This window comes from Lepidochelys kempii, chromosome 7 (genome assembly GCF_965140265.1).
Source record: "Lepidochelys kempii isolate rLepKem1 chromosome 7, rLepKem1.hap2, whole genome shotgun sequence".
In the NCBI taxonomy this organism is placed as follows: Eukaryota; Metazoa; Chordata; order Testudines; family Cheloniidae; genus Lepidochelys; species Lepidochelys kempii.
In genome coordinates, this window is record NC_133262.1 from 28,964,749 (window position 1) to 28,982,255 (window position 17,507).

Genomic DNA, 17,507 nt, shown 5'->3' on the forward strand with positions numbered 1-17,507 from the left:
ATGTTTTGGAAGAACAAGCCAAACCAGACTCTCAATTCCCGAGTGACTATAGCAATCTTTAAAGCATGATCCAACACAGGCTCAGAGAACAGCTTTTGAGGCCAGCCGTATTGAGGTGGAGAATAGAATGCATTCTCCTTTACTGTGCAAAAAGTTGGTATTTATCTGGCTGCAGTTGGATGGTTACTGGGTAACTTCTCCAGCTGATGGATGATTTTCTTGCCTCTTATAGAAGTGAGTTATCTATCTTTACTGAAGTGGTATGTATGCATAGATTGTGGATGGATACTTTCTGGGAATCTTGATGCAATCTATACATACATACCACTGCTTGGGAGGATGTTTTGGTTTTTTTAGTCAGTGCAATTACTTGAGTCTCACAGCAAAAGGCTCAAACTTTACTTCCTTAAGAGAGAAGATAAATAAGGTCTCTTACAGAAAGAGTGGATTACTCCAAGGGTTGGTCTTGATCCTGACCATGAGATACACTGGGGATTGTTCATTCTCCATGCCCATTCACTCCTTGGCCTCTGTCCTGTGACGTCCCAGCAACATGTATAGGCTATAGCCCACTGGTGAATGGGTGTTATGGATCCTCCTCCTCTGCTGATCCACCGGGGACATGAGTTGTTATAGCACCATAGCTCTTTAGTTCAAGTTGAGGTGGCTCATACTCTTAGCTCTGGAGGTCCCCCAGTTCAATCCCTGTTGTAGCAGTGCTCACATGCACATTGCAGACACTAATGTGTGTACTTTTATCATGCATGACTAGGAAGGGGACCACAAACTTCATTTCACACAGGCCACCAAAGAGACACCGGGTAACATCTTCCGGTCTCTGTTTACTTTACCTTATGAACCAGAGAGAATGTAAATGAGTCTAGCTTTCAGGTACTACGGAGATAAGCAGTTGATTTCTGTTAGGTACAGAAGAAAATCTCACATTGTACAGTTTACTGGCTGTTCTGGGTAATTTGGCAGTGCTACTTGTTACCATGGTGGATCTGTCAGAGGGAATGGCACTGAGGTTTGTCTTCGCAGGGACTGTGACACATTGTGGGCCTCCTCCTAAAGTCCCCCTCCCTGTAGGCTGTCACTAAGGCTGTCTGGCCTTGCCTGCTAGTGATTCTGGTGCAAGTGTTTCTCTTCACATAGCATTTTTAGGCACAGAATTAAAAAGTACCAGTAAAGATAAGGGCAGAGAGAAATAGGTTTGTGTGTCATCCCCTACACATTTTTTAAAAAACCTTTATGGTATATGGAAGACCCATGAATGGGTTATTTTACTCTCTCTATATCTTCCCTAAAAATATCCCAATTGTCAAGTCTTGTCTTTTGCCTGTCTCTTCTCCCCCACCCTCTCCGGAGGATTTATTGGGCAACACACAAGAGTGCTCAACCCTAACTGAAGGGGGGCGGTAAAGAGAACTTGTCTCCTATGTGTTTTAATTATGCAGTTGTGAAGCCAAGGAGTCTTAAATAGACTCAGTAAAAATAACCACACCACTGTACCAGGTTCACTGCCCTGGAAGGACATCCAATACACTCTTAGTTTGCCAGTTGTCCACAGCATAGTTTCAGTTGCACCCTAGACAAGACCTTGATTAAACAGGTTTTTGATCAGAAGGAAGCTCAAATGGCCATAAGCCTCCCTTTCCATCCTTTTTCCTTCCCCTTTAATCTTATCACTTCCTTGTGTCCAGGGATTACCACAGTAACAGCTTCCTCTGGTCCTGTTTCCCATTTGAATAGTGTCTTCACTAGAGCTGGGTGACTAATTGATTCCCCCTCCCCCCCGCAATTTGGCCAGCAAATCGGAAAAAAAATACTTGGTTTGGTTCCCCAAATGCTCTGAATTTGTCAGCAAATGAGAAGTTTTATTCCAGTCATTTGTAAAGAGCCAGGTATGTGTCCATCCATCCTTGTAAGCTTTAGCCCAGTGGTTAGTGCACTTACCTGGGCTGTGGGAGATCCAGGTTTAACACTGGCTCTGGAACAGGGGCTTGAAGTCAGCTCTCCCCACTCCCAAGTGAGCACCTTGTCACTAGGCGGCTCTTGGTCTTTCCTGTTGAAGCTGTTCTGTTTGGTATAAATACTTAACTATTCATTGTGCCACAGAGAGAATGACCCTAGCCTGGCGATTAAGGCTCACCTGAGGGGTAAGAGATGTGGATCTCAGTCATCAGCCTGAGTCTAAGGAGAGAGTTGAATCTCCATTTCCTACCTCTCAGGTGGGACGCCTTAATCACCAGGCTAGAGAGTCCTTCTCTCTCTTTGGACCAGATTAATAATTTATTCAAAGGGTCACAGCTTTGCAACAGGAGAGAGTGAAAGCAACTCACTCCAGAAGAGCTTATAGCCAGTGGTTAAGATGCTCTGTTGAGAGATGAGGAGGGTGAAGGTCAAGTGCTCCAGAATGGGGATTCAAACCTGGGTCTCCCACATCCCAGGCAAGAGCTCTGACCAGTAGGCTGAAGAGTATCGGGGCACATAGGCTCACTTGCCTGAAGCTAGCCCTGAAAAACATTTCCTGAGCCAAAATTAATCGGGTCAAATTCATTAATCGGGTCAAATAGTTTCGGGTCAACCAAAACTGCATTTTTCAGCAAATAAACTATTTATGCAACTTCATCCTTTTCCCTCTGGAAGGCTTCCTCCTGGAGTGCAGGGGTATGACTGTTGCTTCTGCTTGGGCCAGCTCCCGGCTCTGGGACACCCTGCAGGAAGCGGTTGCTATTCTTGAGGCTACCTCTCCTACTGCCTCCAGGTGGTGCTGCTACCCCATCGTCTTCTCCCATTCCTCTTCTGGCTGCCTCTAAACACTGCACTGAATCAGAAGGGAAGGTCTTCCATTCCTGGAGGCTTCAGCAAGCTGTTGTATCAACCAGGCAAGGTACTAACAAGCTTCAACAGGACTTTATTTTCAAAGTGGAAACCTCTTTACCAAGCGGCTGCTGCACCCTCTGTAGCTATTTTCCAGCCTCTCAACTCCTCCCCCCTCCTTCCTGTTTTCTGTCCTTTCAGACTCCCAACAGCCAGTTCTCCCAATTCTAATAATTACAAGCAACATCTAAACACCACATTCGCTCCTCTCTTAAGAAACTCTCCCAATTAAAATAAACACTGTTGTTCTAACCACAGGAACAAATATGAAACAAGACACAACACTGTTGGCAGAAATATTATACTGAAAACACTGTAGATACTACATAACAGTCTCTAGTCCAGACAGGTGGTTGTCTGGGTCTGACAGGCCGTCTCTCAAGCCCCGGTTCCAGTGCAATGTCTTGTTGTGTTGGTACTGTGGTGAAGTCATCCAGTGCAGACTGGGTGTTGGCATAATCTCCTCTTGGTACATAGGCAGGTGCAAGATAAGAAGCATTCCATACCTGCCCATCAGAAAGTCAATAGGTGTAAGGTCCCTTCTTCTCTATGATTTTAAGAGGAGCTGTGAATTTATGGTCCCCTTTACGTAAAATTCCAGGTTTTCGTATTCTAACGAAGGTACCACACTCAAACTTTGGTTCCTTAGCACCCCGCCGCTTGTCTGTGAAAGCCTTAGACTTTGCTTGGTTCTGTTCAACTGTTTTTCTCATATCATCCTAATTTGGGGCATCAGGTCGTGCCTTTAACAATCCCGCAATGTTCAGTTTAGTATTCATCTGTTTCCCATGCAGTAACTGTGGGTGATCTTTGCATTGTGGCATGTCATGTAGCCTGGTATGCTTACAGAAATCAGTAGTGAAGCGTATCCACAATTGCCCTTCCAGTTTAGCAGTTTGCAAACTCTCTTTTAAACTTCTGCTAAATCGTTCGATTTCCCCATTGGCTTGAGGGTAATATAGGGATGACCTTCTGTGTAAAATGTTCCTCTGTGCTAGAAAAGCTTCAAACCTCAGGGAAGTAAATTGACTACCATTATCTGAAACCAGTTCTTAGGGGTTACCTTCCCTGTTAAAAACTGAAGAGAGGAACTTAATTACTGTAGCAGAAGAGATTTGTGATGTAAACACTACCTCAGGCCATTTACTGAAATAGTCTATTAAAGTGATGGCATAACGGCAGTCAGGTGGAGCAGTATCAAAGGGTCCTACAATGTCAATCACCACTTTTTCCCATGCAGATTCAGGAAGAGGAACAGGCAGTAATGGAGGGGTACATGTCACTGCTGTCTTATCATGCATTTGACAAGTGACACAGGATTTTACGAGTGCTTCAGTTTGAGAGTCCATCCCTGGCCACCAATACAAATCCCGTAGTCATTGTTTGGTTTGGACAATTCCTTGATGAGTATCGTGTGCCAGGTGTATGAGTTTTGACTGTAATTCTTCTGGCACAAGGAGCTGGTGTGTACCTTGTAGCACGCAGCCATCGAACAAAGTAAGTTCATCCCAATCTCTAAAATAAGGCAGCAAAACTGGGTTGCGGTTTTTAGGGTGACTGGGCCATCTCTTTGTCAGAAATTCCCATAGTTTGTTCAGCGTGTCCAATTCAACAAAAACAGCTTGAAATTGTTCTCTTGTAACTGCAGTGAGAGTGCTTGTAATAAGCACAACCACTACATCCTCATCCTCCGGTGCACCATCTGGTGAAGGCAAAGGCAGGCGAGAAAGGCAATCAGCGACCACATTTTGGTTTTCAGGCTTATCTTCCAGTTCATAATTGAAAGAGAGTAGTCTTGCAGACTATTGAGCAATACGGTATCCTGCTCTTCTTGTCCTTTCATGGTGAGCAACATCGTCAAAGGCTGTGGTCTGTGCGCAACTTGAATGTGCGGCCCCCACAGGTAAGTTCTCCATTTTTCAGTAGCCCAGGCACAAGCAAGTGCTTCTTTTTCGACTGTAGAATATTTTCTCTCAGCATTACTTAGTGTCCTTGAAGCAAATGCAACAGTCCTCTCTGTGTTGTCCTCATGCAGTTTTGTGAGAACAGCCCCAAGTCCATAATCAGTAGCATCAGTAGTTACAATTGTGGGCAATGCAGGACTGAATAATGCAAGTACTGGACTATGTACAATCAAGGTCTTTCACCGTTTCGAAACTAGCTTGTGCATCCGTTGTCCACACTAAGGTTGAACTTCTCTGTAGTAATTCCCATAATGGTTCAATGACAGAACCATAATTGGGAATGAATTTTGCATACCAGGAGGTAAGAGCCAAGAAGGAACGTAAGGTTTGCAAATCTATTGGAGGAGGAGCATTTGAAATTGCCAGGATATGATCTGGATCAGGTTTTAGTCCAGCCTGTGAAATTGTGTGCCCCAGAAAGGAGAGTTCAGTTTGTCTAAATTTGCATTTGGACCCATTGAGCTGGAGGCCTGCTGTGCTGATGCAGTTTAGTACAGACTTCAGGTTATTGTCATGCTCCTCAGAAGTATTTCCAAACACGATAATATCATCCAATTAGCACTGAACTCCATGTTGATTCTTCAGAATCAATGACATTTTTTGAAAGGCACTTGGGGCAGATACGAGACCGTATGGAACACGTTTAAAACAAAATAGTTCCTCGTGTAATAGCCCCTCGTGCGTGTCTGCTATCTTCATGCAACATAATCTGGTGGCATTCTCTCTGCAAATCAAGAGTTGAAAACATCTTTGCTCCACGGAGTTCTGCAAATACTTCTTGTATGTGAGGAAGAGGATGGCTGTCAATCACAATAGTTTTATTTGGCTCCCTTAAGTCCTCACAAAGGTGAATGCCTGCACCCTTCTTCTGCATCACTACTATAGGTGAAATCCATTCTGAGGCGTCGATCTCTTCAATAATGTCCTTTTGAACTAGTTTTCTAAGTTCCTCTGAAGCAGCTTCCCTGACTGAAAATGGTAAGCGCCGTAACTTCTGTCGTACAGGCATCACATTATTCTCATTTTAACTTTATGCAGAAACCCATAAGCACAGCTGAGTTTCTCCTCAACTTGGCTTTGAGTCCCAGCTCAAACTGGTGTGTGTACTGCAAGAGTGCTTTGCTGAGGAAGATCAATTCATCCATTAACTACCCTGACATTTAAAGCAGCCAATAAATCTCTGCCAAGTAGGAGTGCCTTTGTGGACAATGTAGAACTCTGCAGTTACACAGCAATCACCAAAAGTAACTATTGCTGGCAGGCAGCCATGTACTGAAATATGTTTTTTTCAAATAGCACACCAAGTGAAGTTTGGGTTCAGTAAGAGGCACATCTTTAAAGTAATGCAAATAGATGGAATCAGGTAGTATAGATACTGCTGAGCCCGTGTCCAACGTTAGCTGAATAGAGTGTGGTTTGCCTGAGGGTATGGTGGGAATGTTTACAGTGCACTTTGTTTATTCTGGAATATGTGCAATAGTGATTTTGTCCACGCTCAGCACAGTAACAGCTGGTATTGTAACTGCATGCACCTGTTGATTGAACTGGCTACTGCGACATACTTTAGCAAAATGTCCAATCTTTTTGCAATGATTGCACTGAGCTACTTTTTCTGGACATCCTGTGTATCTTGCAAGGTGTTGTGGGGATCCACAGCAAAAACATGCTTTTACTGTATTTTGAATTTGCTGATTCGGTGATTTTTCATTAGTTTTCCTCTTGCAATTGTGTGTCTGCAGTGGTAGCGAACTTTTCTAAAAAGGAGTCACAGCCTGGACTGTGCCTCCTGTATCCATGCTCATTATTTTGGCTTCAGCTGTAGCTGACTCAATCTGAGTAGCAATGGTTATTGCTTTTTCTAGTGTAAGTTGTGGTTCTAGAATTAAGCGTTCTCTTACATGAAGCGTTGTTTTCTCAATGAACTGGTCTCTAATCATCTCATCTGCCATATTCCCAAAGTCACAAATTACAATCAGACTCCTCAGGGAAGCAATATACTGGCATTATAGTTTCCCCTGGTTTCTGCTCATGCTGGAGAAATCTGTAACAATTAGCTACTACATTCACTTTTGGCACAAAAATTTTTTTAATGCTGTGAGTGCAGTCTCATATTTATCATCTGCAAGGGGAAAATGTGTAAAATACACGTTGCCCTTCTGCTCCTAGGCAGTGGATTAGCAGAGCACGCTTTCTTCCTTCAGAAATCTGTGTAGCACCGATTGCAAGCAGATAAGTCTCAAGCATATGGATCCAAGCAGTAAAAGCAATTGGAAGCTCACCTGGGCTTTGCAGAAAGGGTGCAGGTGGGTTCAGAGGCAGAAGATCCATCCTCCTCGCCAGAATGTTGTATCAACCAAGCAAGGTGCTAACAGGCTTCAACAGGACTTTATTTTCAAAGTGGAAACCTCTTTACCAAGCTGCTGCTGCACCCTCTGTAGCTTTTTTCCAGCCTCTCAACTCCTCTCCCCTCCTTCCTGTCCTTTCAGACTCCCAACAGCCAGTGCTCCCAATTCTAATAATTACAAGCAACATCGAACCACCACACAAGTCAACAAGAGCACTAGCAGCAATAGCTCCTATGTTCAGTTTTATAATCTTCCAGCTGGGCATAGAGAAAACTGGTGCGTAACCAGAGGGTGGGGAGAACAACAGCACAAAACTCCCAGTCTCATCCTTGAGGGAGGGAGAATACAACAGGGCTGCTGGGCGTGATGGTAGCATGGGAATGAAGGAAGGAGAGGTGTGAGCATGGGGGTTGATAAGCTGAGACAGGGGAGTGCAAGCAGAGTTGAGGATATGAAGGAGGCACCTGGGGAAAAAGATAGCATGGGCTAGGAGGGACAGTTTGAGCAACTCAGAGCAGCTGCAGTTGCTCTGTGCAGGGGCTTTTTGGCATAAAGTCTAGGACCGCTCCATGTAGAAAAGACAGCTGGCTGTCTAATGCAGGCTGGTGATGAGTGCATGTTTCTCCATCTGCAAGGATGGGAGACTCTCTTGGCAGCCATAACAGGGGCTAGGAAAAGGCTAGCATGGTAGAACAGAGATGGAACTGTGCAAGGAGAGGGGATGGGCTTTGTGAGGGGAGGAGGGGTAGAGAGAGATGTGGCTTGGAGTATACTCCTCCTTAGTACGCTTTATGAGAATGGGCCACGCTGTCCAAAGCATTATGTCATGCATTAAACTACCTCTAACATATATTAAAATCACTCTAATTACTCGGATCTTTCCTTTGCCAACCACTTACACCACAGCTGACCATAAAAATCTTTGGAGGCTTGGTATGTCCAACATCTAGTGGCATTTCAGGATAATTCTGCATTCCATCTCTTCACTGCAGCTCTAACATGTTTCCTTAATTTAACATAGTGGCCTCTGCTGAGGACTTGAGCTAGATCTTGACATGCAGTTCTACTGGTGCTTTATGCCCTGTGCATTTAATGCCTTTCTAGACCTTGCATGAGCCTAATACTTCCCTCAAACTCTCCCAGAATGTTGTACAGGACAAAGGAGCAAGGCTAGCTAGCATAGAGGGGGCGGGTTTAAGTGTGGTCTGCTTTCTGAATGGGCTTCCCAGACTGCAAACAGAATGCAAAAGCTCTCCTGTACCAGACTAACAAAGAGCCATCTGCTCTGATAGCTGTGTCCTGAGCATTGCAGCAGGGAAGCCAAAGCGGAGCACTCTTTGCTGTGGGCTGTACAACCCCACCTGGAGCCCTGGGTTATTACTCAGAGGGCTAGCCTGCTGCAGCTTCACTGCTGCAATACCCAAGTTGGCTAGATTAAGTCTACCTTGGGTACCTCTATCACATCTCCTGACAACAAAGACACAGCCCCTCGGTTTTGATTGGTTTGGGATGACATTTGAGTTTGGCTTGGGAGAGCAGCAATCCTGTCCATTAGTCCTTTTATATCACGGTTTGCTACCATCGTATCTCAAAACACTTCCCTTGCTTTGAGTTAATCAGCATTAACATCAGCTCAGCTACAGCTGTACTTTTCTGAATCAAGATTCTTGAATTGCTCCAGAGTCACCACTAATGTAAGGGTAAACAGACCAGGCTGGAGATCCTCAATTAGTTTAAACAAATCCCACAAAGACAAATTTAATGAACTGATAGCTAAGGTTGCTCAAGTACCCTTCTTACTTATGCAAACTCAGGGAAGTCACCAGTTAGGCCCGTGTTCATATGCACACTAGCCCCAATCTACATGCCAGAAAGGCCAAACAGCTGGATGCCCAATGCACACTCTATTTCCAAATTTCTATAACAAACTCACTGGAAATTCCCCCATCAGATCCATCTACAATACACGCATCCAGTTCCTTGCGCTGAAATGCAGAATTCTGACCTCAGGCAGGTTAAGATGTTCCCTGTAGACACACGTACCATTGTAAAGCCCAGAGTTTTGTACAGAAGAAAGAATATGATCCGAGTTTGTTTTTCTAATCCTGTGCAATTTGTAAAGGACTGGAGGATCTGGCCCAAATCCAAGTATCTGAAGAGTGCAACTGCTTTGTGCTGGCATCATCTGAACCTGAAACTGGTTTACTTGGCCTAGAGTGGATCATCCCAGGGTAAAGGTGAGTAGTGGAGTAGAGCTGACGTGGGGGCTCCCCATCCCTGCTACCAGCATAGCAGGGAAACAGGAGGCTTGGCTGGGATTGCTCTGAGCTATGACAATCCTTCTCCATGTTAATGCTGATTAACTAAAAGCAAGGGAAGTATTTTGGGATACAGTGATAGTAAGCCCTGGTATGAAAGGATGAATAGAAAAGGATTGCTGCTCTCCCAAAACAAACTCAAATACCAGTCCCCTGCAGCCATTAACCAGGGCATCAATTAAAGCAGGCTTCCCACTGCTTTAAGATGGTTGCAGCCTGCACAGCACAGCTGGCGGAGCAGGACAGTACAAAATCCTGCTCTGAGTAGTTTGGCCATAGCTGAGGATCTGGACCACTCTTGCACGCAGCATCTGTGCTGTTGAAGTCAATACTTCTATCACTTCCTGATATAACGCACCACAGGATTCTGCATTATACAAATGCAAACACTGAAGGTTAAAAGCGGTGTTACTAGCGTGTTTAGGACCATGACTATACAACACAGCAATATTTTAAAAGGCAACTCATTAAAACACTTGTAAACATGGACAGGAACAAACTGGATGCCTCAATAATTCTGTTCCCATTTCTAATGCTTTCCGCAGCTTTATGGAGGATACATTAAGAAATACAGCAGAAATGTTAGTTAACTTTTGTCTTTTGAGATTCAGGGCATGTTCTTATAGTGCATGTTAGCAAATTCATTAATGTGCCCACAATTGGCAATTATGCTTCCATTCATAACTAAATGGCATACAGTATGAAAGGGATAGAGGGAGAAGCTTGCTGTGCTCGAACATGCAACACCATTGCTTGCAATTCAGTTTCCTTGTTGGACCATGGCCTGGAGAGATTCTATACAGCAGCCACTAGATGGCAATACAGTACAGAGTGGCCTCAGCACAGTTACAGATGTCAAGCTGCAAACAAGATCCTTGGGAAACTACTGAGAAAATTCCTATGATGCTGGGAACAAGGTTAAATTATCAGTTTGTTTAGTTTCATATTAAAGGGTTTTATATTTGATCCCCTTCTCCCCCCCTGTAAATCCTGTCTTGTAGTGGATTTACATTTCAATCCATTTTGCCTGATCAGGGTTTCCTTTAGCCTTGCACACTTAATACTAAATAACTTCCTAGTACTTGGGGAAGATATTAGCTTGGAGGGTTTTAGCGTAAAGCTTTCTGTGAACGGGCCATATGGCCAGCTAGCATGCCTGTGACTGAGTGCCTCAAGGGCCACATGACAGTCAATTAATGACACCACAGGTGCAGGGGAGAATCCTTTACTATATTTTTGAGCAGGTAACACACCTTTGTGCCTGAGTGGCAGCCATTTTGTCTCCATTAAGCCATATAGTCAACTGTCCTGAGGTGGTTCTGGACTTGCAGTGATTGGGAACCTACCCCAGCTGCTGAGTGAAGTGCCAGGATGAATGGGCTTTGCCTAGTCACTGCTCTCGCAGCTTCCAGTTCTACCCTAGCCCAGCGGCCCTGACACAGGTCCCTGCCGGCAGCCCCACAGAGGCTAAGCCCACCTCTCCTGCTTTGGCTCAGACTTTGCCCGAGTTCAGTCAGCCTTTCAGAGCATTGCTTCAACGGCAACTTCACCTCTGGTGGCCAGTGTGAAAAGCGGATGGCTGACTGAACTTGGGCACAGTCTGAGCCAAAGCAGGAGAGGTGGGCTTAGCCTCTGTGGGGTTGCCGGCAGGGACCTGTGTCAGGGCCGCTGGGCTAGGGTAGAACTGGAAGCTGCGAGAGCAGTGACTAGGCAAAGCCCATTCATCCTGGGCACTTCAGTCAGCAGCTGGGATAGGCACCTATACGCACCCACCATGAAGTAGTCCGTCCAAGCCATGCTTTTACCAACCTCTTTTCATACTGACCGCCATAGGTGAAGTTACCATTGAAGCAATGAGGATAGGGAAGCGGACCCTGAGTGGGTGTTCATGTGTTGGGATGACTAAAAGGAGACTCCTAGGCCTCTTCAGCTCAGCAGAGACCTACAATGGTAGTTCGTGCAGGATTTGGGAAAGGTAACAGGTTTGGTGGCTGAGGTTCCTAGGGCAGAAATTGAGTTGTTTGGCTCAGAGAGCCATTCCATGTTTGCTGCCTGTTATTGGGTAAACTATGTCTTGGGTGGTGCAGTGAATTCAGCACACCTGTTGCAGTTGGGAGGTTGCTCCTCCTTCCTGTACTTAACCCGATCAAAAGGGATTGCATTTCAAAAGCATTCTCTTTCCTTGGTAAGTGGATATATTTGGGGAGATGCTAGAGGACACTGACTCTCACCTTGACAATACTGAGCTTGTTGAAATACTTCATAGTCCTCAGCACCTGAAGGAACACAGCACAGGACTGTATACATTCGTCTTAGCTTTCCGGTGAGGCATAGGCACATTGACCTTTTGGCTGATGCAGAGTTTCATAGACGCTATTATGTTTTAGCTTTGTAGCCTGTAATACAATCATTGTTTGGGATCTCACGGTCTTCTCAGGAGTCCTGGAACCATGACTCTGCCCATACTTCGTCTCTTTGCCCCTGTGTACTGTTGCAAGACTGATGGGAGAAAGAATGTTGGTCTTCCAGCCACGCTTGGCTGCTTCCCAGATGGAAGTAATAGTAAATGTCTGTATCTCTGGTTTTAAACTCCTTCTGTTCCACATTGCTTTCATGGTTGCATGCATTTTGGGGAAGAGATGATCATAGACTCAAGGGTATCCTATACAATGAGCTATTAAGAGCTAGGATGCTGCTTTGCTTATTTCTTGTCATATGTCCTGCTGCTTTGGCTTGGGTCTCACCTCTTACTCCCTTATTCCTTTCATTCCACCGCTTAATCTTTTTAGTCACTGACTTTTTCCTCCTCTCAACGATTGCAGGGAAGTCCGGTGTCTGGTCACAGTGTGATCTACTGGTCAAGAAAGATGGTCTCCCTCTGGATTTTCCCCTGGATCTCAGTAGCTCTGCTGGAGGCACTGACTGCTGTCTTCTCCACAGGACCTGATGTTACTGTCACTTTGCATGTGGGAGGACGCTATCAGACAAACAAACAAAAACACTGAGATGAGGATGCCCCCCCAAAACAAACAAAAACACTGAGATGAGGATGAAGGAAAAATAGACTGGGATAGACCGATGTTCCTGGGGACTGCGTTGTTTTAGGAGACCCAGGTAAGGCATAGACATCAATGGGAGATGTGCACATGGATTTGTGGGCAAAATTTGGCCCCAGATATCTTTCAGAGAAGACAGATGAATATACAGGAAGGCTATATTATAAAATTAGTGGCTTGAACTGGCCCAGCCTTTCCCTTTATAATACAGTTGTAATGGTTCAGTTAACACAAAAAGTTAGAGAAATTGGCTTAATCATTAATTTAAAAGACATATATGTTTTGTTCATACTAGTCTGAAAAATAATCCAAGGTGGTTTCTTAAAGCTCATAAATCAAAGTACCAGTAATTTCTAGGTGAGGTGTTTTGAGAGTTAAAAGCCATGTTTTATACTTTCTGAAACATCAGCACAGAGTGTTTGAAGTATAAGTATAGTAATTTGTCCTGGTAGCAAACATCTCAGCATTAGGGTCACATATCAACAGGAGTTATGCTTATGTATGTGGATCGACAGTAGCAAAAAGTTGTGCTCTGGTGTTTAATCAACAATAGAGGGTACATGGCTATCCAGGAATGATTCATTTCTTACCAAGAATAAAAAGAAAGCACTCGGACATACTGTTTTGTTTCAGATTCTAGTTTGGATGTAGAGACAAGAAAAAAAATTCTGCAAATGAAGTCAAGTACTAGGGCATTTTATTATACCCAATTCTCATATCACTGATTCCTGACAAGAGGACAGAGCCATGTGACAAGAAAAAACAAGATCTGAGATACCATACTGATGAGTATGAGAACCTAGATACAAAGAAAAGCTCAGACCTATTAAGTAATAGTCAAAGAGCTGCATGAAGTAGTGATTAAAGTTCACTATATGGTTTGTCTGAGGCTAGTATTTCAGTAGCCTCAGGTTTAAGAAGAAAAGGCTTTTGGCCAATTAGCCACTAATATGTCCTAGCTCAGTGGCTCTCAACCAGGAATATGTGTACCACTGGGGGTAGGCAAAGGTCTTCCAGAAGCTACATCAACTCATCTAGATATTTGTCTAGTTTTACAACAGGCTACATAAAAAGCACAGGCTTACAGTACAAACTAAAATTTCATACAGACAATGAGTTTTTTATACTGCTCTACATACTATACCCTGAATTGTAAGTACAATATTTATATTCCAATTGGTTTTTTTATAATTATGTGTAAAAATGAGAAAGTAAGCAATTTTTCAGCAATAATGTGCTGACACACTTTTGTGTGTGATTTTTGTAAACTAGTAGTTTTTAAGTGAGGTGAAACTTGAGGATACACAAGAGAAATCAGACTCCTGAAAGGGGTACAGTTGTCTGGAAAAGTTGAGAGCCACTGTCCTAGCTCACCCAAGAAGTTTTGGGCCTGATGCAGAAATTACTGAATGAAAAATCTATTTCTTTGGTTATGAAGGTTGTCAGACTAGATTATCATAATGGTCTATTCTAGCCCTAAAATCTGTGAATCTATGAGGATTGAAACACAGTCTGACCTAGTGGGGATAAGTGATATTTTCAGATGATACAAATAGGCTGAGTTTTGATAATACAGCCTTATTCACATGCCATCCTAGAAACAGGTCCTGGGAGAACCCTTCTGTGGGTAAAGAACAGACGAACAACTGCAGTATTCCAGCTTGGGAACTCGGAGTGCTGTAAGTGTTCTCTCGGTTCTCTTAAGCAACACTACTGCACATGGTTCCTGTTGTGCCTAATTAGGCACAGGACAAAACTAGAGAGCTGATTCCAGCTGTGAGGGGCTTAGGACCTTCCCTAAGTTACAAATGCCCTTTTGGGGGTTACAGGAGGAAGTCTGGTGATAAAGAAGAGTTTTCAATTTAGGGAGACTTTGGTAACTCCAGGTGGGAGGACAGACAAGAGAGCTTGTTTGAACCTTTTGCAAATAACTTGGGAATTTTGTTGTTTGTGAACTTTTTAGTAGCCCTGAGAAGAGTTAGAGGAGAACCTATTTTTAAAGGAGATATGTCTGTAGTTTGGCTGTTTTTAGTAATGGAGCCCATGAATGTGTGCTGACCGTTCCTGCATGCATGTGTGTGTGTGTATATATGTATGTATTTATGCTCACAGTAAAGAAGCTTGCACAGAAAGGTTTGGGCCTCAGACTAGTTTGTGGGGCTAACTAGTACTTCATACTGACACTGCCGTATATTGATTTGTTTAGATTCACAATAACACAGGAAAAAAGACACCAAAGCACCTTTACAAAAACTTAAAATGCAAACAAATTACTTTGCACCCACACCAGCAATAACCAGGACAGCAAAAAATCAATCTTAACAATTCTTCCCTCTCCATGTAAAAGATAGACCCTATTGTATTTCTCCCTCCTGAAAAGCCTGAGTAAATAGGCCTTGTAACATGCCTTGAAAGTCATCAAAATACGGTTATTTCAGTCCCAGGTGGGAATGAATTCCCAAGCTGAAGGCTCTTGTGGCAACTGTGCTGCCAGGAGCTCCCTTTCTTTTATACTGAGGATTCTAGCTCAAGCACTTGCACTGATCATAATGACAGTAGGTGACAGGCTCTCAGGAAGACAGGTTACAGGCTACTTAGGGATTTGTAGCCTTTGGGTAAAATGTTCCGAAATGCCCAAGTCCAATTTTCAAAAGACTTGGGGACTTAAGAACCTGCCATTCGTTGAAAGTGAATGGGACTTAGACACCTATGTCCTTGTCATTTTTGAAAATGAGATTTAGGCTTCAAAATCACTCAAGTGCTTCTGAAAATTTTACCCTAAATCTATTTGTTACATATAAGACTTGTCAGTTCAGACGTACAAGTTGGTGTCAAAGGGCTCACTATAACCAATGCTACTTGGAAACGTTCTTTTAAAAAAAAATAGTGCTAAGTTTTAATTACACACTTGATCTTGCTAAGTAACATGCATCATTTAAAACAAATTAAGACTATCTTAAATACTGTGTGTGTATAATATATATAATTATGCAAAACCTTTAACAAATGGAGTCCAATCCACAGACAAAGGATATAGCAACATTACTGCATTAGCTCTTCTAAAGAGTTTACTTTTGGTAATCTGGTTATAACTAGTCCATATATATTATACTTACATTAGTTAAGAAAGGAAGAGGGTGCATTGATTTCTGTAGATATCGATGCCCATTAAAACACTTATAAGCCTGAGCTAAAATCAAAGAGATTGAGGGGTGAACAACAGTGGATGGTCCCAGAACTAGTGAAGTTCATCTATGCGAGATATTAGGAGGTCACTCTAGGGTGCATGACCCTCCACGCTGACAGCAATCCCCCCCCCACCCCGCCCCGAGAATTAAGTGTTGGGAGGGAAAAGGATGGGGACAAGACAAGTGGCCCTGCCATTGCACACATCCTTCAGTTGTTCTCCCTCCTTTCCTCCCCACTGCCCCATGGGGTAGAGGGTCTAGGGAAGGGGTGGGCAGAGGGCCACATCGGGGTGTGAAACTGTATGGAGGGCAGGGTAGGGAAGGCTGTGACCCCCAAACAGTCTGGCCCCTGCCCCCTATCCGTCCCCTCCCACTTCCCACCCCCTGACTGCTCCCCTCAGAACCTCTGACCCATCCAACCCCCCCCCACTGCTTGCCCCTTGACAGGTCCCCCGGGACTCCCACCCCTGCCCCCTGACAGGCCCTCCGGGACTCCCACGCCCTATCCAACCCCCCCCAACCGTTCTCCAACCGCCTCAGAACCTCTGCCCATTCAACTGCCCCCTGTCCCCGGGACCCCCTACCCAACCCCCCCCCCGCCGCTACCCCCTTACCATGCCGCTCAGAGTGGCAGGAGCTCGCAGCCCCGCTGCCAGCGGGGGAGGGGCCAGGGGCTAGCCTCCCCTGCCAGGAGCTCAAGGGCCGGGCAGGACGGTCCCGCGGGCCATAGTTTGCCCACCTCTGCTCTAGGGCAATGCTACCCACTCCAGCCTAGAATATACTCACTGAAGAGTGGCTCTGTTGCCACTCTGTGGACTCTGGTAAGGGGGGCATTCCTTGCTGTGCAGATCCTCAGTTATGGGTGCTGGGCTCTGGGAAGAGGATTTGGGTTATAATGTATACATAATTTTTTGAGTTATGTGTAAAAGTCACATATGTTTCAATTGCTTCTACAGAGATCAGATAACTAAACTGATGTGGTTAAGCACTGGAATAAATTGCCTAAGGAGGTGGTGGAATCTCCATTACTGGAGATTAAGAGCAGGTTAGACAAACACCCCTCAGGAATGATCTAGATAATACTTAGTCCTTGCCATGAGTGCAGGGGACTGGACTAGATGACCTCTCGAGGTCCCTTCCTGTCCTATGATTCTATGCTATTATGTTAAAAATAATTAAAGCAAACTAATATGAAAAATCATATTAAGTTAATGTTCAAAGAATCCTGCCACAATTATAAGGTCCTGGATGTGAACTGCCTTAATATCATGGGGAATTAACACTGGTTCAATTTACAGTGCCTAGTATATAGTTTAAATTCAAATTCTTTGTGGAGTGAGGTTAAAATGTCATTCTCCAGATATTGGGCCTGCTCTGCTATATTACATGAACTTTACACCAGAATAGCTGTAGGAAAAACTGGTGTAATGAGTGGAGAATCAGGCCTTCTTTCTTTTTTTAGTCACAGTATCTTAGTGTGTGTTTCTGTCTCTCCTTCACTGTTTTATTCCAGCTTTGTCTTTTCTTTGGGTTACCAGCTGTTTTGATAACTGTAGCTGACTGATGTGGCATTAACCTGCTTTTGCTTGAGTTGTTATGAGCCTATATAAAGCCACTTATGATACATCAGTTTTATTTCACTTTTCTTTGTGAATCCAAGTAAAACTACCAGGCTCAGTGTTGGCACAGTTATATTTCTCTTGTTGTCATGGTCACTGATTTAATTTCTTTGTGACTGAGAAATAAAGCACTG

General features: G+C 44.1%; 1 protein-coding gene across 1 annotated transcript in view; it reads left to right on the top strand.

Moving 5' to 3' along the window:
- The window catches only part of BICD2 (BICD cargo adaptor 2), a 169,086-nt gene extending 155,400 nt beyond the window's left edge, over positions 1–13,686 (top strand). Inside the window, exon 8 of the mRNA XM_073351569.1 lies at positions 12,333–13,686. Coding sequence (XP_073207670.1) covers positions 12,333–12,515 — 183 coding nt within the window. The 3' untranslated portion in view covers positions 12,516–13,686. The remainder of the gene's footprint in view (positions 1–12,332) is intronic.
- The last annotated feature ends 3,821 nt before the right edge of the window (positions 13,687–17,507 follow it).